This window comes from Meleagris gallopavo, chromosome Z (assembly GCF_905368555.1).
Source record: "Meleagris gallopavo chromosome Z, MGAL_WU_HG_1.1, whole genome shotgun sequence".
Taxonomy (NCBI): domain Eukaryota; kingdom Metazoa; phylum Chordata; class Aves; order Galliformes; family Phasianidae; genus Meleagris; species Meleagris gallopavo.
Genome location: NC_139435.1, coordinates 54,947,162 through 54,974,403, shown reverse-complemented (window position 1 = coordinate 54,974,403; position 27,242 = coordinate 54,947,162). Strand labels below are relative to the sequence as shown.

Sequence of the window (27,242 nt, the reverse complement as noted above, 5' to 3'; positions counted from 1 at the left end):
TTGTATCTCCTCCAACTGAATTGCTTAGGAAGATCTTTATTGCCACTTGGAGCAGCATGATTGTGTTCCTTCAGCGGATGTATTCCAGGTGATCTTCCAGTCCTGTGAACATGTAGGTGCGGGAATCATAGTTTCCAAATGTGGAGGAGCATGGGAAAAACCCTCACTTGTTCAGCCTTTAATTATCTTTCACAATATGAGGCAAAAATGAATATTATACAGAATTATAATAAAGCAACTTCCTGATGGTCAAGAGGAGAGACAAAATGCACATGCTGTGGAAGTTGGTAGTGGGTGGGCAGAGCTGCCATGTTTGAGCTGGTCCTGAAGGAATGGCCACGGAGTAGAGGTTTTGGGTATCCCATCTAAAAGTTGTTCACACTTTTTTTCTAATGCACATGCTATATAGTTGCCAGTTCTGACACGTGTAGAAAGCTATCCATAAGGACTTTGTGGTTTTTACTTGGTAATGTAGATAAACTGAATACTAATTTGCTACTGTGCACTGAGAACTGAGCACTATGTTGCTACTCTAATTTATTTTATTAAGTAGTATTTTAACTGACACATCTGCTCGTAAAACATAATGGTTGTGCCAGAACTACTATCCCCAAGTATAACTAATAATCCTGGCTCATACTGTATTATAACAAAACTACTAGTAAAATACTTATAACTCATTTATGCATCCCCAATTCACTTTTGGATTCTGCTGTTCACCGAGCCCTTCTCCAGTCTCCACCAAGGCTGTAACAGTCAGAGCCATGTGAAGGAAGTAGTAACCAATGCCTGTTGCTAACATCACCTTCTCTTGTTCTTGCACTGCTTCCCATCCTGAAGAACAGAAACCAGTCTCAAAGGCACCACCATCCCACGTCATTGGGCTTGCTGTATGTTAGTGTGGGAGCATTTTCTACAAAGTGCTATTCAGCCACATCTGTAATGCAGGGGTGAAGATGAGAACTGAACCCACCACTGACACCACCAGGAATAACCACAGGAAGATCCGATCCAGGACTTGAGCTACAAATTTCCAGTCTTGGACAACCTGTGAAGGAGAGAGGAAAAGCAAATAGAAACAGCAAGGAGGCAGTACACTGTTGGTATTACTAAACATATTTCAACTCCAAAAAATCTGCTTTTAAAAATCAGAAGATTGCAGTGTGCCATAGCCTGAAACTAGTATGGGTCAGCTTTTCAGGAGCCATACCTGCCAGTCTCTCAAAACACCAGAGCATTTTCATGGTATAAGCATGTGATAATCAGATTTTTTTCAGGTTGTGCAAAAGCTTTTAGCTAAGTGCATAGGTAAAAACTTACAGACTGAAGCCTGAGGATGTCTTTATAATGATTTAGGTTTCTTTTAACATAACTGCATTTCCCTTGGAGGGCTAGGAGTTGGCTCTAGCAAAGCACTTTGACGCAGATGTTACTTGCAGTACAAGTGGTCCCACCAGCTTGTGTTTGCTTAAGTGCTCTGCTGGCTCACGCTGCATGCATCTAAGAGGGAGGCTCTGCATTGTGTGTACTGGCACAACCCTGAATAAATGGAAGCACTGTTTATAAAACAGATTCAGGGAACATTTTTTTCTTTTTTTTTTTTCCTTTAGTAACTCAAGCCTCAAAGAGAAAACTTCAGTCACGGACTCTACATGCTCACATACTGCACATTTGGTTTTCTGTTCATCACCCTGTGATGTCATCAATAAAATTTAAACAAAGCCCTGGCCTTTGCTAAGAAGGTGCTAAGAGAACTTCTTCTCTTTCCATATACTGCTGATTGCCTTGGTTGACTATCCTACCTTTATGTGAGGTGCAGTGTTTATGGACACATTACTTAATTAACTTCTAAAATTTGCAATGTTAATAGCCAGGTGAATTGCTGGGAGGAGAAAGATGGAGAAGACTGTCTAAAATTAACTTCTCTTAGTGCAAGCCATGAAGGCCTCAGCTCAAAACAGGGCATCTACACTACATAGAATAGCTGGGAGGCCAAGACTAGCGATCCTAGCGATTGCCATAAAGCTTGCCTAGAACAGTTGTGAAAGACACACTTTCAGAGCATGTGGCAACTCAGATTTCCCAGATTTGCTTCTGTCCCCATCTTAACCAAGACCAGGTTATTCAAATACTCCTAAGACAGGAATTCCTCCAGGACTACTAGTTGTGGCCCCTTCCATCTGGGAAGAACAGAGAGTCCCACAACACAACACTGTTCTTGAAATAACATGCTTTCCCACACCCAGCAGGGAAAGCTCCCAGAATACGTGCAAGAGGAATGCAAGAGGAAGAAGCAGTCAGACAGGCATGCAGAAAAAGAAAAGCTTGGAAGTTGCTGCTGTCTATGAGGCTGTGATGTTTCTTTGCCCTCCCTTCACCTACCTGCCTGATGAAGTGCTCCTTTTTAACATGCCTGGAAATGTACCGAATGGAATCAGCTGCCTTTTCCAAAAAGGCAATCACGATCTTCTCTCCATCTTTTGCTTGCTTGTATTTCTGCTTTCCTGGGAGTTTTGATTTCAAGGTGGTTTCCTTTTCCTCAGTGTCTGAGAAGGAATAACGGTCTACATGTCCCTTCATGCAGAGCAGCTGAGGCAGCTTCTGAAGGAAGAGTCTTTTAACCCAGGGAGCCATGGGATGGTAGGTTGCTGAGGAGCGGTGGTGGACGTTGATAACAAAGACAGTCACAATGATAGAGAGGGTCACAAAAATCATGATGAACAGTAGATACTCACCAATTAGAGGGATGACTTTGGAAGAAGAAGGGATTATTTCCTCAATCACTAAAAGAAAAACAGTGAGGGAGACTAGAACTGAAGTAGACAATGAGAGCTTTTCTCCTTCATCTGAGGGCAGGTAAAACACCAGGACAGTTAGAAAAGACAATCCTAGGCAGGGAATTATTAGGAAAAGAGTGTAGAACAGTGGAAGGCGTCTCAACACAAAGGAGTAAGTGACAAATGGGTAAGAGTACAGCCCATCCTTCCTGTTGCCTTTCATACCTTTGGCATTTAAGATCTCCCACTCCCCATTATCAAAGAAGTCTTTCCTGTCTACATTTTCATCCACTAGAATCAAGTCCACCATACTGCCATCATATGTCCATGACCCAAATTTCATGGAACAGTTCTGCCTGTCGAAGGGGAAGAAGGTTACATCCATTGTGCAGGAGCTCTTGTAGCTGGCTGGTGGCGTCCAGGTCACCACTCCATTGTATTTCACTATGGCCTTGGTCATCAGGGACCCTTCAAAACGTCCATCAGCACTGTGAGTCAGACAGAAAGAAACAGTACCAAGATCAGAGTGCCCCGGAGCTACCCCATCACAGTCCCAAGCAAGGAAAGCCTACATTCAGACTGCCTTCATGAGCAGCTTTCTAGGAGTGTAGGCAAGCTCTATGATAGCTGGTGTGTCTCATCCATGCTACAGCCTAAGCCTGGAGTGAGAAACATGCTACTCACTTTTCAAACAGAACGATGTCGGGAAGCCACAGGGACTCAGAAGGGACACGGATAGCAGTGATCCCACCATATTCCTCTGGATTCCAGGAAAGCTTGTGGTCCATCCATTCCTGCAAAGACACAACAGTCCTCTGTCTGCTCAGCCCCCAGCAGCCTCATTCCTTTCCCTGGTGGTTCTGTATATTGTACAGCACAGAGGGCAGAGCTAGGCATATGATGAAGCAGCTGCAGAAAGGATGTCGTGCAGGCATGGCTGGGAGACACTAATCCCCATAGGCACTGCCCCTTCAGCCAGAGGTGAGCCTCATAAAAAGGCCTATCCAGGCAGCCTCGAAGAGGGCACTTGTGGAGAGTGCTGTCTGTTTTCCTATAGATGTTTCAAATTACTGGATGGGAGACAAAGATGACTTGAGCTATTTTATGATTCAGTAATGGTAATAATGTCAGTGTGTAAGATCTTTTATAGAAGTGTCTACATTAAGACATCTATCTCTATGTGCTTAATTACACTGTCCTAGCAATACAAATTGTTGTTTCATGAGAAAGATCGGCATGCTATTACAGGAAAATTAATATGATCATGTTGCAAAGAATTTGGTTACAATTCTGAAGATATATTTTATTTTTACATTAAAAAAAATGCAAAAAGCAAGAAGAGTCCTGGCTATTTTCATCACACTGAATCTTGTGTCTTGTTTGTTACCTGGAGAGAGCCTAGCAAAGTGGCACCAACAACCCAGAAATTGAGGTGCAGTGAAAAAGCATTTCTCTGTTCTCTTTTATGATATGTTTTTTTAGCAGCTCACAAGAATGGCAGCAAGTGGAATAGCACAAGCAGATTGTGGCTAATATCATGAAGCAAATAATGAAGCACTTTCCATTAATCTCCAACAGTAGAAGCTCCTCAGGGATCAGCTTTCTTAGGTCAATTTCCTTTTAAGCTACGGACAAACCTAGAAGCAATTTTCTTTGCTTCTTGTTCTGTCATATAGCCTGCTCCTAATGCTTCAGTTCCACCTACCTTTCACAACCATACCCACTTGTTATTTCAGAACTTTACAGCAACCCAGAACCTCAGCAGAGACCCAGGTGAGATGAGAGTGCCTTCCTCCTCCAGGAGCAAAGGAGGGATAGGGCCCAAGGTCATGCATGGGTGCAAGGTTGGTAGAGCTCTCTTAAGCTTGGCAGAAGGCCTGGGTTCTCTGTCTATCTGCAGCAATCCTCCCTCCCCCATGCCCTGCATTGATTTCTCTCCAAGCTAAAGTGCTCTTTCATGTCTGCAAGGCAAATAGTTGCGTGTCTCTTTACTAGAGCAGAAAATAAACTGCATGAAGAATTTGAACAGTTTAAAATGGGAATCTCCCCATGGGCTATGCTGATTTGAACTGTAGCAGCAGATGCAAAGGGCCTTTTCCTCTCTGCTTCCTGCCTTCCCAGATCCCCCACTATTCTCCTGTTCCCCAGCTCTGCCAAACTCCTGCCTCTGGGCTCGTTGTTAAGCCAGTGAAGTCAGGTCAAGAAACACTGGGCCCAGGCTTAGCAATTAATTTTACGACTTGCCCAACAACAGATAAATCTCAGCAAGCACTGAAACTCCTTTGCACCTTCCACATTTGCCACGAAGCCCATTGTCAGTTCCCAGCATCTTTAGTATTTGGATTTGAGAGGAAAAAGAAAGAAAAATAAAAGAAGAAAATCCTTTGATCTGAGCTTTGCTCATCTAAGAAAAGCCAAGTTCATGCATAGGAATGATATCTCTGACTCCCCCTTCACCTCACACACTCAAGGTGACTATCAGCCTTCCCTGACCTCCCCAGCTCCTGCAGAGTAAGGAGCTCTGAGTCCTTGAAAAGGTTTGGATGTTCTTCATTTTTCTTTAACCAAAAGAAAAAGCTATTTTAATGCTGCTTAGTTTTAGGCATCTTTTCTCAGCTGTTGTTCTTGCAATTTCTAACAGTATTCTAAGTATTGAATTGCATGTGAAACCAGCTCACACTAAGCTTATGGGAATGTGTGACTTCTAGAATGAAACACCAGGGCCAGACCGTGGGTATTTAAAATCTGAGCTCAGTTTCCAAACACCTGCAGAGGAGAGTGGCATGTCTGCAGAGCAACTTCCTGGTTAGGTCTTTCTTTTATCCATGCTTTAAGGCAGAGGGATCAGAAAAAATGGTTTCCTTCTTCTCCTCCTCATACCTGAGAGGCAAGGAGAAGATGGTGGCATTGCTCTAGCCCTGTAGCATGCTCAGAAGAACCTGCAGCAGAACCTGGTTTCCTACAGCGTAAATGGTGACACAGGCTCCAAAACAGGTCAATGTTGTGAACAAAAAGGTGCCACATGCAAATGTCTGATCAGAAATGCTCCAAATGGATTAATGGAGATGTCACACAGCCAAAGGGATGAAGGCTGTCCCTGGACACTGGAGTCTTTTTGTCCTGGACAGAGGAACCGGCCAAGGGAGAAGCCATCTTATTGCATAGCACCCATACAGCATCCAAGATCCCACACCATCCCAGAGCTCAATCACTCCAGGGCTGCAGACAACAAACTGAGGACAAACTGAGCTGCACTTCTCCTCCACCAGCCCAGCTGGGAGCTACTCCTTACAGCATCATTCTGTGCAAGCCTTGGGTTTTGTGTCCTCTCCCTAAGATCATCTGACACATCTATAGATGCTCACATGGCTGAGAGACTTAAAATAATTGTCACAAGGTCAATAAACTGGTGCAATGTAATCTAAACCAAATACAGTGTTCTTCAGGAGTGAAGGAGATCTAACAGTTCAGCTTGCACTTTTCCTTCTCTTGTGCAAATTACTTCCAGAAGCAGGATAGAGAGTTATGACTAATTTGTAGAAATCCCACAGATTTTAATTTGGGGGGTTTAACATACTGACCCTTTTTTTCTCTTTACTTGTGCTGAAGAAGAAAACTGTCTTAGCTTGGACAAGGGACACAGTGCTCAGATGACCTCTAAGTCTGAGATAGGATAGTCCCTCAGCACACAGGCAGCATCCCACAAGAACTGTCACAGTTCCAGGAGATGTTGCTTCCCCAGAATACAGCTGACTTGGGCTCATAGCTGGGATGCAGTCCAGAGAGAGGGTACCCTGCATCCTGAAAGCTCACTGTCTGCCTCTACTCCCCCTTCAGCCAGTGCCTGAAGGGAGAGGAGAACTTCAGGCAGGGCTCTGTGGCACTGAGTTTGTCATGGATGGTGATGGACTGCTGCAGCAGCCCCTCATCCAAAGCACTCAGCAGCCTTGCAGTGGATGGGAAGGTCTGAGGGCATTTGATTTACCTGCTTCAGCCACACGTTGGTCGTCATCAGCTGGTTCTTCTCATCCTAGGGCAACAAAAGGTAGAGAAGCCTGCAATACCAGGACAGCCAGAGGAAACAACCCTTACATATGATCCAGCAAGACTCATCTTAGCCCCCATGGTGTCAAGTGCTGAGACACAAGGAGGTGGGACTGAAAGCAGGGCAGCTCACATCCTCATGCTGCCCTAGCTGAGGTGAGTCTGGGCAGTGAGAAGACAAAGCTTGTAAAGAAAGCACAAAAGGAGAACTTGTCTTCTGCAGCAAGAAGCACTGCTGCCATCTGGCACCCTCTGGCCCTCCCACCCTGTGCAAACCCCACCATGCACTGCACGGATGGAGGGGAAAGGGACAGTGACCTCACGCGTAGGTTGTCTGGTTCACCCCAGGCCCCCACTGTGTGGCTGAGTCACCTGCTGGTTTTGGCCTGGATAGACCTTGCCTGGAGCTAGCAATACCAGCCCTGTACCTTGCTGTCTTGCAATTGCAGGCCCAGGGACAGCCTCAGATGTGACAAGGCTTTAATGACAGGAGCTGCAGGCAGGAGGGGGCCTTCAGGTTTATTGGGAGACAAAGGAGCCCCAGGGCAGCTGGAGGTCCCACCCTGGCACCACACCAGGTGGTGCTCTGTTGCTTGACCAGTGGATGTTGTGTCAACAGGCCAAGGCCAGCAGCACAACCGGCATCACAGCAAGGCACAGGGCTTTCCACAGAAGAAGCAATGCTTTCTTGAGCCTGACACAGCGCTTACCACATCCACAAGCTGTGATATCTTTAACCCAAAGAGGACTTTGATGGTGTCGTTGGAGTTTTCCACAGGGCGGACCCATTTCTGATAGCCTTGAAATAAGTGTCTCAGGAGCGCGTCCTCATTCTCCACAACTGAACCAAGGGCAGCCACATCTGGAAGAGAGAAGGGCATGCAGGAGGTGTGGGATGGCACAGCCCAAGAAGATCATCCTGGCTAATGACACCCCAGGTTCTCCAGACACCTGTGGGATACTGTGGAGAGGTGAAGTCATGGGGAGATAGTGGTTGCTGTGATAGTGTTCCTGGCTGATAAAGAACAGCAATAAACTGTGGACATTTCAGGTCCATTGATTTTCACTTGCTCTCCTTCTGAAGCCAGGCTCTTTTCAGTGGTGCCAGTGACAGGACATAAAGCAATGGGGACAAACTTGAACACAGCATGATCCTGCTGTGCTATGCAGGTGATGGAGCACTGCCACAGAGGTGGCATCCACTGTTCACAGAGGTGATGGAGTCTCCTTAGAGAACTGCGAAAGTCATCTGGATATGGACCTGGGCACCCTGCTATGGACACTCCTGCTCAATCAGGGTTGGGCCAGATGGACCCAGAGGTCCCTGCCAATCCCACTCATGCTGTGATTCTGTTTATATGACCTTTTTGCAATAGAAACTTCCCACCCAAGCAGATGGATGTGTATTGCATGATTTTCTTGCTGCAGGGCCTGTAAACCAAATGAGAGTTACTCCTACACAGCTCTTGGAAATGAACCCTTTTCTTGAGTTTAGCAAAAAGGAGCAAATCACAGGGAGAAAAAAAAATAATAATAATTAAGGAGTTCTCCCTGGCAGGGAGAGGAAAGGCTACAGCACCAGGGGAGCAAAAACCAAAAGGTGTTCAGGCAGCAGGAGAAACTCGGCAATGCACTCAGTGCTGGGTCTGAACCTGGAAGGCCTGGGACTCCCCCAGCACTGCCCTGCACCATAGAAGGGGAGGTCAGAACTGATACCTTGCACCTCTCCTCAACGCCAGTCCCACTGACACTCTGCCTCTTCCTTGGCATGCATGCTGCACCAAAAAGTGACCACAATCTCACCTTGCTTCAGGGTCCCCAGAGGGGAAAAAGGATCTGGTACTGCATCCTTGTGCTGTTCACAGGGCAGTTCTGCCCTGCTACCGCCTCATTTCCACCACACATGCCTTGCCAGTCCCACTGTGCACAGGGAGTCTGTACTCCCTTTGCCAGCCCAAGAGCACAGTGGGAGCCACAGTGGGTTCAGCCACTTCCAAGCAGCTGAGGAGGGGCAGTCCTGCAGCATCAAGCCCAGCTGGAGGCAAATACTCCTGGGAGATGTTGTGGAGAAGAGCAGAAAGAACAAGACTGGAGTTCTTGTAAGGCAGACTCAGTACACGCAGGGAGACAGCTTAAAAGTATAAGTTTTTAATGAGAAGGAAAATGTACCTGGGGAAAAATTAGCCTAGGAGCTCTTTTGATCACCTGTGATGATTAAGTTAGATAAAGCTCCAGAGAAAACATTGAACAAAGCAATGCTGTCTTTGGAGAAACTGAGACATGGGCAATAGGCTAGATTTCCTGAGTTTATCACACAGAATAGAGAGAGGGCAAAACTTCTGGAGCTCTGTATTAGGTTGCCACAAAGGTGAGTAAGTAACTGAGAACCATTTGCCCCCATGCTTCTCCCCCTATACCAGAAGCCCCCTGCCATGCTGCAGTTCGTGCTGGTGGCAGCTCGTCAGAGGAACAGGAACTGAGAGGGCTGGTCAGGGGCTCTGCCACATCAACATGCACCCCCTGAGAAAGGCTGGTAGGGCACCTCATCAACTCAACTGGGGCACCTCACTGTGCTCTCTATGATGGAGGTCTGCCCACAACAGCAGTGAGAGCAAAGCCTTGGTTCTTTGCTTAACTCCTAACTGTGACCCCCCCCTCATGCACCGTAAATCTTAAAGCTCTATTGCCACTGAGATTGCAGTGCAAAGTCAGCAGCTGATACAGCGCTGCCTTGCTGGTCTGGCAGTGCTAGATGAGGACCAAAAGAAGCTGTATCTGCCTCATCCCAGCAAACAGCAGCTAACTCTATGTCAGAAAAAAAATCTAGAACATCTGTAGCTCAGTTTGGAAGAAGCAGAAATTGCTCTTACCTGAATGGCTCCAACACAGTGCACAGAGCATCAGACACAGCATGGGCATGGCTGTAGCTTTTCCTTTAAATATAGTCCTTTCTTTTCATAGGCAAATTGATCTCATCCTAGAAAGGGGCTAAAACAATCTGGTTAAAACCTAAGGCAGACAGCAGAGCTTGAAAGGCAAGCAGGCACTTTTTGAGCCTCATCTTGCATCATTATGACGCTCCGTAAAGCACACTTCATTGATTTTCCATCAGCTGTCACATCCCGTAAGCCTAAAGCAAGGCTCTGGGTCCTAAGCTCTGGCTGATGTGCTTGGGGTGGAATTCGCGTGGCTACAGTCACTGCTGTCTGGGATTCAATGTCAGGCAAAGTGTTTAAGGGGGAGAAATGCATTTTGTGATACTGCCAATTACTGTTGGGAAAAAAACAACAAAAACAGAACCCAACCAGGCTGCAAATCAACCCCCAAAACACACCAATTGCCTGACAGATTGTTTGCTCCAGCTGTATCTGTAGGTCTGACAAATCAGGCGGCCTCCCTTGAGAGCTAACTTAGTTTATTCATTTTTCATAGTATAATTGCTATTTTAAAAGAAAAAAAAAAGGGGGAGGGGGGATGGGACAAAACATTATAGGTGGCAAGACAGCCGATTTCTGACTGTTTCTCATCACACACTTACACAAGGCAGCACAGAAGTGCTCACAGGGAGCCAGCACAACTGCGGGTGCACACTGCCACTGGCTCCATGTGTGGCAACAGCAGCAATGCCCAGGGCTGAGCTTCCTTTAGAGCGTGCCGTAAATCTCTGTGTTCATCTCCTGCACCCCTACTCACTTCACCATCTCTGCCTGCAGGAAGGCTTTCTTTTTTTTTTCCCTGGAAATTTTTGAGTTCAAGGGAGAGCAGTGCAAAATTACTCTAGTTTGCATCCAGACCTAAAACGCTTTCTGCTTCAATGGATGCTTTCCATCTCTGTGCTGGCACAGTTTTCCTATATGCTCTCCACAAACAAAGTGGTTCCTATTAGCATATCCTTAGAGATTGTCCTCATGCTCTAATGCACATTCATAACCCAGAGGAATTTCCTTGCTTGCTCCCTTTTGTACGGGAAGTGTGCTTTTCCAGCAAGGTACAGATTTTGGTGCTGTCACAGTCCGTTTAATTCATATTTGCCTCATCTGAGGCCCGCATAGAGGACTGATAACTGGCATTGTAACCTCACCATGTTATTCAGCTTCCTCTAGGAAAAAGAAGCTGTGTCAACATGGTTCAAAGTGCTGCTACTGGAATGGGATGCCCAGAGAAACTGTGGATGCCCCACCCCTGGAGGCATTCAGGGCCAGGCTGGATCCGGCCCTGGGCAGTCTCAGCTGGTAGGTGGCAGCCCTGCCCATGACATGGGGCTGGGGCTGGGTGGCTTTGAGGTCCCTTCCAACCCAAGCCATTCTAGTATTCCAGGATTCTATGAAACCAGAAAATTTCTTTTTGTGTCTCACCTCCTGATTCCTGCTGCCATGGGCTTGCCTTATCTGTAGCTCCTGGGCAGATCCTACAGCAAATTGGTGGGTTTGCTTTTCTCTCTTCAAACCACACAAAGAGAATCTGCAGGCCCTCTGTTAGTGCAGTGTACCTGCCTTGTTCATCTTGCAGGGCTGATCTGAGTCACAGGATGGGACTGCATCTGGCACTTCTCTGTTAGACGCTGCTGTACTGCAGGATGGAGATATGCTTGTCTTCAGAGCAGCCCAAAAAGCCTATTGCTTGGAGGTAATGCGGATAACCTACTATCTGGCTTTTTAGACACTACATGGAGGCTGCTGGAGGGAAAGACCATGTGTTTGCTTTACCATTGCCTCCACCCACTGATTGGGGTTGAGCAAGAGACACAGGGACCTCTCCTGTCTGATCTCTGGCTGCCAGAGTTGTCTGACAGGAGGGCACTGGGAAATAATTTGCTGCATTTTCTCGTGTTTGCTTGGTGATGGTGCCTCTCGCTTACAAGCTTTCATCCAGCTGTCCTCTCCAACACTGTGGAAGGGAAGGAATGTGTGAATGCTCCATCCCTGAGATGACGGAATTTCTTTAGCATCGGGATGAAACCTGAACCTTCTCAACGGTTCACCTTTACTCTCCTACAGGTGTCAGGGAACCTGTCCCTAACATCGGGTACAGCTGAAGTCTCCAACACCGCGAAGCTGGAGATGTCTGCACTGCCTGGCAAGCAGCCCAACATCCCTACCCGTCCCGTCCCAGCACGACGGCCGCTTTCCCCTCTTCCTCCGCCCGCCCCAGGACGCGACTCTCCCCCTCGGGCCCCTGCCCCCGCCCGCTCCGCACTTTGCTCCCTCCGTTCCGCGCCGCTCCAGCTCCGCTCCCAGGCGGGACGCGGCAGCGCAGCACGCGGGCACGGCCGCTGCACGGCGTTTATTGGGCCTGCTGCGAGAGAGCAGCGCGGTGGCTTGAAAGCTGACTCCTAGCGCGACGGGCTTGTAGCTGCAGCGTTGCATAACGATGCCCCAAGCTAAGTAACGAGCTCTGAAAGCATGCACAAATCTTGCGCTTCTGCTTGGACCGGCTTGTGACAGCAATTGGAGCTTGCCTTGAGAGATGTGACCGCAGCAGGCAGCAGCAGGAGGTCTGTGTGAAGAGCTGATGGCAGCCCGTAGTGGGTGCTGCCAGAGCTGCACCAGGATGGGAGCTTCAGCCGTGGCTAGGCTCTGCGAGCACAAGATGAGAAGAGGTATTTCAGTGCTAGATCTTCTTGGAGCTTTCCTACCACACTGAGCTTGCACCTGCCTTCCTTCCCACTTCCACCACGCTGATGCAGATGGAGACATAAGCAGGTTGTGAGCCCCTGAGTCCTCTGACAGCATACAGCCCACGCAGCTGCCTCATAGCCATTTCCCTCTGAGAGCACTCCACAGTTCCATTGGGACTGGACACATGGAGGGAGATGGGGCACCGTTGGGATGCTGGCAGGTTCCTCACCACTGTGTGCACTTCAACCTTCCTGATGGATGGGGCTTCACTCTTAGCATCAGATGTTTTTTCCCTCTTTTTCATTTCTAACTGCGCAGTGAGGCTTTGTTTGGAGTATGGCACCTTGTCTTTGGGCTTCGAAGTCCATTTCAGCACTCCGGTGATACTGCATATGTCTGAAATTCGAAAATTTTCACAAAAGTTTTGTTTGAGTTGACAACTGTAGGCTAGGACCAGGTTCTGCTCTGATTTTTTCTCAGCTGGTCTTTCCATTTTATCAAGCTCATCTGTGCTTTGGTGCTCTCCTCCTGCAGCCTGAATTTTGCCTTCAGCATTCTGGACTTGCTGTTCAGATGTCACAGCTGGGAGAATCTCAAAGGCAAGTAAATTGTCTTCATGGTTCACAGCTTTGATGGGTGTGAGATAAACCTCTGGACTGTACACAGCTGCCCCAGGAATAACATCAGAGCTTGGACTGTGTCTGTCCCTGCAACAACCTGCTGGACTCTCAATTTTGACGATAGCAGCTGGCATATGGGAGATTTCCTCACACCACATGTTGCACTCCAGGGTGCCAGGCACTCCAAGCACTGATATAAATTCCTCCTCTTCTTTCTTCTTTCCATCCAGCGCAACCTTTTTATCTCTTAAGCAATTGTAAAACCCGAGGGGCAATGCCTGCCGCGTCCTATGGCCTCGATAAGCTGCCTGAATCTTGACAGCAGCTTTGTGCATTTCATCCAGCTTCCTTCGAACTTGGAAGCCTCTCCAGGCTGCCTGAATCTTGACAGAGGCTTTGTTCATTTCTTCCAGCCCTCTTCGAACTTGGTAGCCTCTCCATGCTGCCTGAATGATGGTAGCTGCTTGAACTCGATTTTGGAGCTGCTGCTGTGCTTTGCTTTGCTGTATCTGATGCAGCAGACTGGAAGGTTCCCTTGAAGAGAGCACAATGAAACCAAGTGCTTCACCAGAAGGTAGAAAGCCCTGGTGGAGATGAATATGGATTGGTCCAACAGCTCTCCTCCTGCCCGTGGTTGAGGGCATTTGCTCATGATGATCTCCAGAGTTAAGAGACATGCCTGCTTTGTAGATCCACATCTGCACAGGGGATTCACAAGGAGATTCCTTCTTAGCTTTAGAAATGTATCTCAATGAAGTCAGACAGTAATTCTCCAGTTGTCTAAAAGATGAAGCTGCAATGTTTGCTATGAATGCTTGGAGGCTCGTGTTCTTTTGTCTCTTGCTTTATTGTGTTACTGGATGTTGTGTTGGAGCTTGTGGCTTTTTGTTTTCCTGATCTTTCAACAAAAACAAATGTAGTTGTTGCACATTTTCCTCTCCTGCTGCATGCTTTTTACTGGCTGCTTGGATTATATTATTTCCATAGTCTACAAATTTCCCATCATGTGTATTTTCAGCATGTGTATCAGAACTCTGTGAAGAAAACAAAAAGTTGAATATTCTGTAGTGAAGTCTGCAAGCACACAATAGCTTTATCAGTTTGTGCTTCATGAACACAAGCCTTCAGTCTCAAATTTTTGCACATTATGATTTGTTCTACCATCCAGAGCTTCAATAAAACATTTTCATTTTTCTAAAGCTACTATTTTCAAAGACTAAGCAACATCAGCACCAGAAGTCTCAGCCACATTCAACATCACAAAACTCAGGGGCTGAATTTTGTATGTCACAGAGCACCAGGACAGGTGCCTGTGCCTTCACCTTTATCTTTCAGAAAGAGAATGGAAAGGGCAAGAGAAATAAATAGAAAGAACAAGCAAGTGTTGAATCCCTGCTTGAATGCAAAGGTGTTGGTTCTCTGGTTGATGCAGATTGGTCTGACGATTTCCCTTCATGTTGAGAACTCTTCAGAAGGTTTCCATGCCAGCCACCCATCATCAGCACACCCTGTGAATACAGTACAATCACCTTACCTGGGCACTGTATTTCTGAAATTTTACGTGCCTGGTTTTCTAGGTGACCTATGAATGAGAATGTATCTGCTTCTAAAGTGCTGCAAAGGGAAAAGAAGCCTGCCTCACCTAGAAACACTTGGATTCCAAACAGTAACCAGTAATCAGGTCCACTTAAGCTTGGAGCCACTGGAAATGACAAGAAACTTCAGGCCAGGATCTAGCCTAGTTGTCTTCTGAGCAAGAGGTGCCTGGTGTTTGAAGTATCCGTCTTCTTCATGATGTCTGATGCTTGCAGTTCTTGATTAGTAAGGAGTTTTGGGCCATGGGCTGATAGTAGCCTAGAGTCATCTTTTGCAGAATGCGGCACAATGAAATTCTCCTTCATGCTGAAGTTCTACTAGTTTACAGTCAAGAATTTTGAAAAGTGGGAATTTCCGCATGAGAGTCAGGACACGTTGAAAGGGGCTAACTCCTATGAAGTGCATGCATTTTTCTTTGAATCATTCCCAGTTAAAATGCAGAACCTCCTCTGGTAGCATCAAATAAACTGACCAGGCTTCATTTCTGTTACAGTATTATACCCTAGCCAGGACCATAAATCCAGCTTCTCCATGGGAAACTGTGTGGCAGGAGTTTGTGAGTGCTTCTTTATTTAATACCTCCTCCTAACTCGCTTCTGTCATTTCACAGCAGAGATCAGTTCAGCCCATTGCTGTTCTGAAGCCTATCTCATGGTTTGAACTGATATGGGAACATTCTTGCTTGCCATGATGAGTCAGTATGATTTGGGTTAATGTCAAATATATAAAGAATAAGGTGTATTTCACCCAGGGATCATTTAAGATTAAATGGAAATGTTCACAGATAGGAAACAAAGAGATAGGATATGCAGAGCCACCGTTAAGAGCATCTGCTTGAGATTCCATTTTAGCTGGTTCATTATCAGGTTCCCAACTTAGAAGGATAAATGCAGATCCAGAACCCACTTTTCATTCACAGTAACATCTAATATTTTCTATCTCTAATAACTTATCACAGGAAGCCACAAGTCCCTGTTCAAAAAAGACTATGCTCAGAAATCAGCTTAGACTACTGCAAGATGTTTGTTCAATACATTAAAGCGTTTCCCAGTTGTGTTCATGAGTACATAGAAGTAAAGCCCAGTTAAACTCCCAAATGGCACAGATGAAAGGACAGATTTTCAGTGACTTATTTTTTCAGTTGTCTTTGTTTTTCATAAGAGGTGCCCAATAGTATTAAATATGGAAGAAATAAGTGGACAAGCACGTGTCGGTAGACTGTGTCTACAGCAGCTGTTCTGAGCAATATGATTAGCAATATGATTAGCTTGGAAGTATGCCAACATTCTGCTATATTTAGCCAAATAAGCTGAATATGAGCACCTTAGTATGAAGAGTTGCTTATAAAGTACATAAAAACAAGAGTTGTTTCCCAGAGCAGCCTTACTGGCCTGTCCGTGACTATCCAGGGGAGTTAACCTCATTAACGATATGGTATCTAATGCCTGGCTCTGCCCAGCACAACAAAAGCTGTAGGGAGTAACCAGAGGCACGGGGCACAGGCCTGTGTGCTCTCGTGGGAGGAGGCCGCTGCTGGGCCACACCAAGTGCTCCGCACGCTGCTGGGAGAGCCGTGCTAGGAACAAGGCCAGCTCTGTGAGGGAATGGCAGCGGGCAAGTGACAGGTCCTGGCTGGCAAGACAAGTGGCAGCCTACAGCTTGCATGGCTCCTTGGAGGGTCTGCGGAACAAATGCCACTATCCTAAGCTCTGCCAGGGCCCCAGAATGCCTTTTCACTACCTCAGCCCTAAGTAAACAAACCAAGCTGCTGTCAGCACTGTCTGACAGCACTTATCACCCTCTGGTCCTCAATGGGGGAACTCCTTATGCTAACTTTCAGTGTGGCACGCCTGTCTGAGGCCACCATCAGCACGGAAACACAGACTGCAGGAGCTCTCCACAGGGGCACTTCAGATTTCAATTCCTTTGTGGGCAGTGAGGTTGACCACTTGGCTGCAAATGCTGCCTGACACAGATAAACACTCCTTAATGCTGAAGGGGCTGTTACCTTACCTTGATCTCCCTGCAGCAGGTCCTCACACCATGGTAGAACTGATCCCCTTGTGAGATCATTAGCAAACACTCATTGTGTCACAGCTGGCTCCAAGCTTAATAGCAGGGAATGATATGGCTGTGCCTTTTTCAGACAGTGATGCTGCCTGGTACTCCCTCTTCTACATGGGCTGATGAGAAAAGCCATGGTGGGACGTCCAGTGACACTGATGGGAAGAACCACAGAGGGGTTTCCAATGGCACAATTCTCAGTGACACATACAAAAAATCCCAGACCCATGGGATATTTGTAGTCAGACTTTTGTCATTTCTGCATTGATTTCTTCATGAGGAAAGCCATGCCCCTGCTGAACATACTGCCCGGAAGGCTCTCAGCTCCTTTGAGGACCAGGGGATGCACCTAAGCTCACAGCTCCTCCTGCCCACGACAGACATTTTTGTTTCCAGATCTGGCAGCCACACATGGGACATGAGCCAAAGTAGAATAAAACTAAACCAAAATCAGCTGAAAGGAAGGAGAGTAAAATCCACTGGAATAATAACTAATCTTCCTCATTACTTGGGCCGAACATCCATTTACCCAAAGCAGTTCTCAGCTGAGACATTTTCATATCCTGCACATTATGCAGAATGCAATAGTATCAGTTAACAGCATGTAGTGAGAGGCTGCTGTCTCACATCCCAAAAATCCTGTAGCTCTCCACAGCTGTAACTGAGCAGTCACACGTCTTGTTACTATGTTCAGGAGCAAAAAAGAAGGGAAAGGCAGATGTAATAGGCACAGATGCTTAAATTCTGACAGTATTAATAGGACCAAACAAATCTTGGTAGGAGAGGATAGCAATCTGGTAGAAGAGCAGAGCAAGGCAGACAAGAAAAAAACAGTGAAAAGGAGTTGACATCTAAAGTTCAGAAAGTGTGGTGAGGCATTTGCACAGGCTGCACAAGGGGTATTCAAGAGCTGTGCAGATGTGGCACTGAGGGATGTGGTTGGTGGGCAACATCAGTAGTGGGTAGACAATTGGACTAGATGATCTTAGTGGTCATTTTCAACCTCAATGATTCTATGATTCTATGACTTGTGATTATGAAAAGTTCCTAACTTTTTAGTAGGGAAATCCTGTGAGTGGAGAAGTCTTTCAGTGGTGAGATTCTGAGATTCTTTGGTAGGCAGAGAAGTCTTATTTCTACAGACACACCACAGAGATGATGACTTGAATAGGCAGCATATTCACAAGACTTCGTGGAGACTGTGCTGTGAAAAAGAAGCAAGACCACTGCCATCTACTGCATGTAGAAGCTTCTGACTCAGGGAGTAAAATGTGTCGATGCAGGCTAGTTTTGTTTTGATACAGGAATCTACTTTGTCATACAGGACTGAGAACAGCATAGAAAGCACCATTCATAAGCAGCAGTTTAATTATACATTATACATTAGAGTTGTTGATCTGGCATACCATTAATCAAAGAATTTAAGTAATAACAAGCTCACTAGATAGGCCAGGAGGTAAACATCAGTACTGATGGACATTTAATGTTGACACTGCAAGATTTATTATGACGGCATCATAAACTTCCCTGGATATTTGTGTTTAAAAATATTCCTTATATATACATACATATGAGAATGCATACACATGTGCATACACATACATGTATACATGTAAGTATATGAAAAGTTACCACCAGGAAATCTGTTTTTGTCAGCTAATGGCAGAATCAAAGAAAGATGATTTCACTGATACTACAACAGTGGTTTGTAGTTGTGTTTTGTGGTACTTACAAAAACCTAAAGTTCCTCAAGGTGAGTACCTTCCCTTTGGGAAACAAACATTTGTCCTATTACCCACAATCAGATAATTTTCCTGCTGTAGAGCAGAACCTGCTCGGTTTCCCAACATGCTGGACAAATCACCTAAGCAATTGTTCCTAGAGTCCCTTGGATAAACAGACACCACAAAATCACTCCATAAAGTACCATGACAGCTCAGGAACACTTGAGACAAGATTGCTCGTGCAGATCTAGCTTAAAATTTTAGAAAGATAAATATTTGCCAGTGAGTTTACATAGCATATACTCTGCTAAGAACAGAAGCCTCCACTGTGATGTCTGACAGCCATCTTGGGAACAGTTCAGCCTCCCCTCAGATATCCTTTGCATGCAGGTTGCCATGGACCTGACAGCACCGACATCAGTGACAGTGAATGACAGGAGAGAGAAGGAAGAAGTGGAGCACTATTCTGAGCTGTCTCACTGGGTATCCTGTAGCTTCCTTCTCCACATAACCAGTTCCTGTTGTTTTTGCCAGAAACCTGAGATGCAGACAGAAGCCTTGGGATTTCTCAAGCCCAGAGCAAGGTCACTTCCTCTCTCACAGAGAAGTGTCACCTCTGAAAATTCTTTCCTTTCTGAGCGATGGGTCCAGACTGTAAAGCACCTGAAGCCAATAGAGAGCTCAGTTCTTCCTGCAGATGTGCAAGGACAGTCCTAAAAAGAAATGGTGCGAGACTGTGTGACTGATTGACAGACACCTCGCAGCAAAAGATGGCTCAGAGGAGATGTGAAGGAATGACGAACACATGGAAGAATGGGAAAAATAACCACAAACTTTTGCAGGGAAAGCTGGAAAGATCTCAACACAAGAGGAACTGGATGGCAACCTTTGTTTCAGGTATGCAGTTGTGCCTCTGGGTCCTCAAATTGCCTAAGCAGCCTTCATAGAAGAGCTACACAGCTCACAAAATGCACTTTGAAGAGGGTAACTGTCCTGAGCTAGCTTTAACTGACTTATTCCTTCCAACATCAACTATTTCATAGCATCCAACATCAACTATTTCATAGCTCAATGATATTGACAGTCCTCATAGGCCTAGCAAAGTTCATACCTACCTCTAGCAGCATCAGGAGCTAAAAAAAAAAAGAAAAAAAAGAGAAATAAAAAGAGTTGAAAAGAAGGGGGGAAAAAAAAGGCTGAGGGGTGGGAGGAAGGATTGACTACAGGAGAAATTCAAGCCTGTTGCCAGAACAGAGTGTTCCTCTATTTAGAGAAATCCTCCTTTTCAGCCTCATAGTACTGGACAACTAGTAATCACCACCCTTAGTGAACACAACGTTTACTTGAGGCCTAAGTCAGCCATTAGACCAACTTCATCAACAAAAAACTCGGCAGACCAGCCATAGCATAGGATGGCAAAGGCTGGAAGAGACCTGAAAGATCATTGAGCTCTCTCGTGGCCAGTGTTACTACCCACAAGATCAGCCGTCTCTCAGTATGTCTTAAGGTGACCTTACCACTTCTTTTATTGGGTTGCTTTTAAGAAGAAATTTCAAAGGAAGTATCTGAAGAAAAAGCTCACTGAGCACAGCAACAAATACAAAAGGTGGGGGGAGGTCATGGAAGCAACAGCGCTGAAAGTTAAGAAGCAGCTGAAATAAAGTACTCACTCACTGCAGCCAAAGAAGAGGATTTCTCCCCATCCCCTGCTCCCAGCCCCTTTCTAGTGTCAGATCCAATACTGCACACCTCCTTCCCACCCCAACCCAAGACTGCTGCTTAGTGAGAGCAAAAGGCTGCAGCCAGCACCAGACCCTGTGCAGACAGAAAGGATGGTGATGTGAGTACACAGGCCATTGTGATCGAAGGAGGGGTGGCAGGAGCACCCCAACCACGAGATTACTGGAGAGTGAAAGGCGGGGATAACTCACAGAGAAAGTGGAAATGATCCACTAAATGGCCACAAGTGCTAGCGTGTGGCTAGTGCTTTGAACTTCTTTTCCTTGTCATTTTCTGAATTTTATCTTTTTTGAGTTTATTTTAAGCATCAAAAGTAACAACAGCAAGATACTGAGGGGAAAAAATCAGCATCTAAACAAGGAAACTATAAAAAGAGTTTAAGAAAATCAAAGTAAATCTAGTTTTGTCAAAGTCTTGAGAAAAGAGGAGAGAGAGCAGTTAAAAATCTAACGCCATTTGCTTTTTATTTTTAATTAACAAATGTACACAAAAGGATGCATTAGCAATTTGTTCATTTTAAGTATGTGAAATAGCAGGGAAGTAGATAGACAGCATGAGTGAGGTCAGAAGTATTGAGACTGGCTCTAATCATTTCAAATTGTCATGCTAATGGATATTAAGGGAAGTTTTTAAACCATCATGAAAAGGGCTTAATTAACATTGGAGCTAGATTTCACACCACACACAAGTTTGACACAGATAGAGAAAATTCTCCTCATGTCTGTTTATATCTGTGAATTTCAGTTGTGAAAGCTACAATACAGTCAGTATGATGTCATTCTGATTTTGAATGAGTGCATTGACTCAATAAATTATTTGACAATAAGTGCAAACTGCAGCACTACTTCGTCATGCTAAATTAATTTTTAGAAACTCTTAATAAGGCTGAAGGAGAAATAGCAGCATTTGAGATATTAAAAACCAGTCTAGCACCAAGCAACTCCCAAAGTCCAAATCCACTGCTCCCTAATGGTGGACTTTGGGGGAATTAAAAAAAGGGAGAGGTGGGTAGAAAGAAAACTGTAGTATGGTATAATGAAAGTAGCAAATGTCCAGCACTCCAGAAGGAGGAAAAAAAAAAAAAATTTCATTCCTGAAGCTACCCACATTTTGAGATAATAGAATCATAAAATCACCAAGGTTGGAAAAGATGCCTAAGATCATCTAGTGCAACCATCCACCTACCATCAATGTTGCCCACTAAACTATGTCCTTCAGTGCCACATCCACACGGTTCTTGAACACCTCCGTGCACAGTGACTCCACCACTTCCTTGGGCATCCTGGGCCACTGCATCACCACTCTTTCTGAAAATAAGTTTTTCCTAATATCCAACCTGACCCTCTCTTGGCAGAATTTGAGGCCATTCCTGCTTATCCTATTGGTGTTACCTGGGAGAAGAGGCTGGCCCTCAGCTCACCACAACCTCCTTTCAGGCAGTTGTAGAGACCAATAAGGTCTCCCCTGAGCCTCCTCTTCTCCAGACTGAACAATCCCAGTTCCCACAACCACTCCCCATAAGACCTGTGCTCCAGACCCCTCATAGCTTTGCTGCTTTCCTCTGAACAAGCTCCAGGGCCTCAATGTTTTTTTGTAGTAAGGGGTCTAAAATTGAACACAGTGTGGCCTCACCAGAGCTGAATACAGAGAAACAATCACTTCCCTGCTCCTGCTGGCTGCACTGTTTCTGATACAAGACAGGAAGCCATTGGTCTTCTTGGTCACCTGAGCACACGACTGGCTCACATTCAGCCAAGTGTCAACTGGTACGCCCTGGTCCTTTTCCTCCACGCAGTCTTCCAGCCAGTCTTACAGAGGGTGCTCTCAATCCCCTTATCCATCAATTAAGACACTGAACAGGACAGGCCCCAGTACCAACCCTTGGGGAACACAACTCCTGACCAATCACCATTTGGATTTAACCTCATTCACCACCATTCTCAGATCTCGATCATCCAGCCAGTTCATTACCCAGCAAAGAGTGTATGTGTCTAAACAACGAGCTGCCAGCTTCTGCAGGAGAACACTGTGGGAGATAATGTCAGAGGCTTTGCTGAAGTCTAGGTAGACTACATCAACAGCCTTTCCCTTGACCACCAGGCAGGTCATCTGGTCACGGAGATCAGATCAGTCAAGCAGGCCTTTCATGAGCCCATGCTGGCTGAAATGTGCATTAATCACAGATAAGGACAATGTTCTACCCTTACAGTGCTTATGAGAGTGACGTATTCCAGTATACTGGGAACTGCATATTATTAGGACAGTTTAGAAAGCAGTCACCCTGAACAGTACACCACCTTCCTGATCCTGCCAGTAATCTGACAACACACATGTTCAGAGCAGCACTGTATTTCAGCAAGGCCTGTAAGTGTACTTAAAGCAAAAACTCCTATAGCTCTAGTCAGCCATACTAATGAAATCTCCCCTTCTCAGTCTCCACATGATACTCCAAAAAACAAAAGGCTCATTTACACACCAAAGGGACCCAGGAATTAGACTTTCTGCAGTACTTTGAAGGCATAACAACTGGTGGTTAGAAGTTTTCCCAGTCTGAAATACATATACACACATATGTATGTATCATTTTTCTCTATACAAAGCAGCACTTGCAGGTACTCAGCTGGCCTAAAAAAATAATATTGTGTGGGGACCACCCAAGCAAACATTAAATGCCTTGAGAAAGTTTTGTATTAAGTGTAGAACAACCTCAATTTCACTTTCAGCCAGATTCACTTTCTATCCTGTGTAAGCGTAAGGTAGCCATTGAAAAAAAAAAAAAAGAAAAAAAAAAGAGAAAGAGAGAGAGAAAAAAGAAAGTACAGATTTTAAGTGTATTTAACCATGCATCCTTTCCTTCTGCAAAGCAATTCTTATTTCAAAAAATAAATGTGCATTCTAATTCTGAGATGTTTACAATTTCAGTACATTAAAAAAACATATCAAACTTAAATGAAAACAAATTAAAAAACGCGATCTCCTATGTATCAGCTTATTTGCTGATTTAGAATTCTGGAAGAGTCTCACACACAGAATTAGAGAGCATTGAGTTTTTAAACTAAACTTCTTAGCCTAGCAAAGTGGAAATGGAAGCTCATGACTTTTATGCAGGTACTTCTACAACTTCAAAATAGTCATTGGGCAGAATCACATAGCCTTTTCCTGCTAGGATGTCTTTTTCTTTCTGAAACTGAACAATCTCTCTCAGTTTTTCAATTTGTCTCTCCTGACGTCGGCATCGCTGTTGCGCCGTCTTGAGCTTCTTTCGCAGTTTTTCAACTTGTTCCTCTAGCTGCTGAATTCTTTTTCGCTGATGAACTGTATCCTCTACGGTATAATTGTGATCACAAAAAACAGCAAGATTGCTAGGTGTTTGGAGAGGAGGCATCAATAAACCGATACTTGGATCTACGAATCTGGCATCTATCTGAGATAAATGAAAAGGAGTTGATGGAGATGGTGGTAGCATGGGAGCTGCAGGTGGCGGTGGTGGAGGTGGAGGCGGTGGAGGCGGCGGTGGTGGCGGTGGTGGAAGTGGATCCTCTGGCTGCTCTGAAAATTCCTCAGGCTATAACAAACAAAAAAATACATTTCTAAGCATAACATTTTTGCAACACAACTCCATTAGTACAGGCAACTACAGTGTAAACAGCTAGAACTAAAATTTTTAAAAATGATTTAAAAATCCCACCACACATTTCAAAGCCTAAATTTTCAAAACTGGCTCATCTTGTCTGGTTTCTAAACTGGAGGTATTTTAAGCAATTTTGTTTCCACTGTCTTTTGAAATCAAATCCTTGATATCTAGAACAAATCTGAAACTGAAGAGCCCCAAAGTCATTCTCACTTTTGAGGACACGTGAAATAGGACTAGCTGAAGATCCTGGATGCAGTCCTGTGAAAAAGAGTTCAGCTGACCTGGTAGCTCATCAAGGCTATCCCATTCCCCTTTGTCCCTCTTTCTACTGCATCTTACCACATGCACTTTGAACTTGCCAGCTAATTTAACCAGGAACACAGCAGAACTGGAGAATCTTCTGTTAGGGCAGAATAAGAACCATTTCACCAAGGGAGGTGGACAAGCTGGCAGAGCAGAGAAGGTAGGCACAGAAAAACCTGCCTCTTCACAACCAGGACTGACCACCACATTATTTTGGGATTGCAGCAGAAGGGTTTGGTGATGAGCCAAAATAAACAGCTCTCCCAATTCTGCTATTAATCCTTTCCGAAACACAGGATTCTGCTAAGATGGCAGAAAGCTATTCACTCTTCCACCATCACTGCAAGAAAGTTCTGTTCTGCATTAAAGTCAAAGTCATGCAATGAGAGATGGCATACGGAAGGAGTAAGAAAACAGGACTGGGTGGCTGGCAGATGGGATAGAGCAGAGTGAGCTAGTGAGCTAGGCCCCACATCGTACTACTTACTACGTACTACAGACTTCAACATACTGCTCTAGATAGGTTCAGACACTTGCATAGTTCAGGACAATGCATACCTCTCATCACTTGGGAGGAGGCCAAACAGAAATCTGATTCTTTCTGCCCCAAAGGAACATTCTTAATTCAGAAATGCACACATAATGCATATTAGTGGCAAATAAATAAATAAATAAATAAAAGCCTAAGAAAGTCCCAGTGAAAGAGACACTGAAACCAATTTTTTAATCCCCTGTTCCCAACATTATTACTACAAATAAATGCATGAAGACATTCACAATGTCAATTTTAACAGCCACCAACTGTCCCCGCATCAGACTGGAAGATCACATCATTAAACTCCTTGCCTTAATATAAAGACAAACCAACACTCAACTTGGGAGGTCCAGATATCGTCCTTGTACAGACTACATTAGGCAAAGGAACTGAGAATGCAATTCTGCATTTGGTATTGAGGGGAAGTTTCATTAGTGCTCGGATATTATCGATCACCTTAAAGTACAAAACCAGCCAACTGCCTGTGTTAGTTCTCTGTTATAAGAAGTGGATGATCTAGATGTGCCCACCTAAATCACGTGTCAATATTCTAAAAAGTTCAACCTATAGCTTTCAAACTTCTCAGCTAAGATGACAAACCAAAGACATAATGTGCAGAGAGTGCAAAAGCAAAAACTGCATTGTTGCCAGACAGCTGCATTCAGACAGAGGCATCTATTCACGAGTTACGCAGCACATGCTGAGTTACTGCTGTCACAATGTGTCACAGAAAACTCATCATTCATATTGCTCACATGTCACAAATGAATTCTTATTCCTTCCTACATCCAATAAATGGTTCTTCTAAGACACAACTAAAAAAAAAAAAAAAAAGATTCAGAAGGTATTACAAGAATCATAACGCAAAAAATGCTGTATTTCAAAATCAGTAAAAATACCCTCCTTCTTCACTACTATTCAACGTCTTGAAGATACACTGAAAGTTGCTGTGACATAAATAGGAAGAGCACCAACTCCTCCATAAGGAGTTACTCTTTTCTGTGTTCATATAGCCAGGTACTGCAATGAATGAGAGAATGTGACTTAACACTACCCCAGCTGCACTGATGTCACATTAGCAGATTTCTCTACACACACACCTTCAGCTTTCACACTGCAAGAAGTTCAGCAAGCGACACAGGCAGTGTGTTGCTCAGACTGCGGGGAAAGCATTATCAAACAGAACTTAGCACAGAAAAGTAAACCTGAAAATTGTCCACATCTCACTTTATACCTTGTGCTATGGTCTCTCATCTGTTATTTCCACTTTTATGTTCTAGATGTTCCTTTTTTATTTCTGCATCAAATCCAATATCGTATACTGTGTGGGAAAATAAAGATGACAGCCTGAACAGGCGACAAGGCTGTGAGAAAGGGTTGCTGTTAGTTTGGGAACTAAACTGCCTTAATATGTTCAATACTCAACAGAGACGCACTAGTTTTAGATGGTACTTTGAATTATAATACAGTTTTGCAATTGTTATTTTGTAGGAGGCTGGACTTTTCAGGTTCTTTCACAGGGGTATCTGTATAGTCCTACCTGTAGCCACAGCTTAGTAGCTCAGCACCTGGCTAATGAGTACAAGCCACCTGATGTGAAGCTATAAATGGGACTGACAATTTAATACTAGCCTCTGCAGCCCCATCTGCAACAGAGAACGCATCAAGACCTGTCTTCTTATTTACAGGAGAAAGAATGGGCCATCAATCCTCAAGAGGTGCAAGGACTTGGATTATCTATCAAATTTTGGGGGCGGACTGGTCACGTATGACCAAAGCCGTACCTAGTGTAGTTAATGACAGGATACAAATGTCAGCCTGCAATTGTTACATCAGGAAAGAAGAACCAGTATCCGAACTGCTGTGATGACAGATAGCCTTACAGACAGGAGCACCATCAGCAACCGCACTCTGGCACCTCGGGCTGTGAGCAGTGTGCGTTTACCTTTTCACTGGGCTCAGTGTAACAGAATATAGTGGGCACGGCATTCTCCTTCAGCAGCTTGTTGTTGCACTCCCGCTTGAAGCAGTCGGGCGTGAAATGCTCCGAGCAGATGCTGCTGTACTTGGTGGGCTTGAAGTTTTTCCTTTTCACCGCCGCCTCCCATTTCTTGCACAGATCGGGCCTGGTCAAAGGAAACCTGACGACAAGAGACACCCTCAGCGTTTCTCAAACGCGCACGTTCCGCCAGACTGGGGCGCAGCACCCACGCGCCACGCCCGGCCCGCCCCGAGGCGCCCCTCGCACCGACAGTAGAGCCAGCCACGCGCGTCCCCACCAACGAGCGCCCCCTTGCGTCGGGAGGCCGCGCACTCGCGGCCCTGGCCCCGCCCTGGCGCCGCGTCCGGCGCCGCCCCGCCCCCCGCGCTCACTTGTGGAAGGAGATGGGCTTCTCTTTGTCGTATCGGTTCCGGCAGCGGTAGGCGGAACACGACTGCACCATTCCGCCGGCCTCGCGGCCGCCGCCGCCCGGCGGCGCGAGGAGAGGCTCCCGGGTGCCGTTCGCTCACCGTCGGGCTACCATCCTCCCCCCTCCCCCCGCCAGTGACCCTCCGAGAGGGACAGCAACGGGACGCGGCCTCTCCC

The 27,242-nt window shown here is 45.5% G+C and overlaps 3 protein-coding genes across 3 annotated transcripts; all 3 read right to left on the bottom strand.

The window, feature by feature from the left end:
- Positions 1-81: 81 nt before the first annotated feature.
- CHRNB3 (cholinergic receptor nicotinic beta 3 subunit) lies at positions 82-9,734 on the bottom strand. The gene is made up of 6 exons (XM_019610136.2): positions 9,692-9,734; positions 7,532-7,683; positions 6,763-6,807; positions 3,462-3,571; positions 2,383-3,265; positions 82-1,048 (listed from the first exon to the last, which is right to left on the bottom strand). The coding sequence occupies exons 1-6, from the start codon at positions 9,732-9,734 to the stop codon at positions 914-916; spliced, it is 1,368 nt and encodes a 455-aa protein (XP_019465681.2). The 3' UTR covers positions 82-913.
- A 2,718-nt stretch (positions 9,735-12,452) lies between these two features.
- On the bottom strand, positions 12,453-14,044 carry LOC116216181 (uncharacterized). The gene is made up of 2 exons (XM_085214089.1): positions 13,506-14,044; positions 12,453-13,436 (listed from the first exon to the last, which is right to left on the bottom strand). Exons 1-2 carry the CDS (start codon positions 13,755-13,757, stop codon positions 12,453-12,455), a joined length of 1,236 nt encoding a protein of 411 aa, XP_085070215.1. The 5' UTR covers positions 13,758-14,044.
- A 6,577-nt stretch (positions 14,045-20,621) lies between these two features.
- On the bottom strand, positions 20,622-27,160 carry THAP1 (THAP domain containing 1). The gene is made up of 3 exons (XM_085213248.1): positions 27,029-27,160; positions 26,601-26,796; positions 20,622-23,748 (listed from the first exon to the last, which is right to left on the bottom strand). The coding sequence occupies exons 1-3, from the start codon at positions 27,097-27,099 to the stop codon at positions 23,284-23,286; spliced, it is 732 nt and encodes a 243-aa protein (XP_085069374.1). The 5' UTR covers positions 27,100-27,160; the 3' UTR covers positions 20,622-23,283.
- Positions 27,161-27,242: the final 82 nt, after the last annotated feature.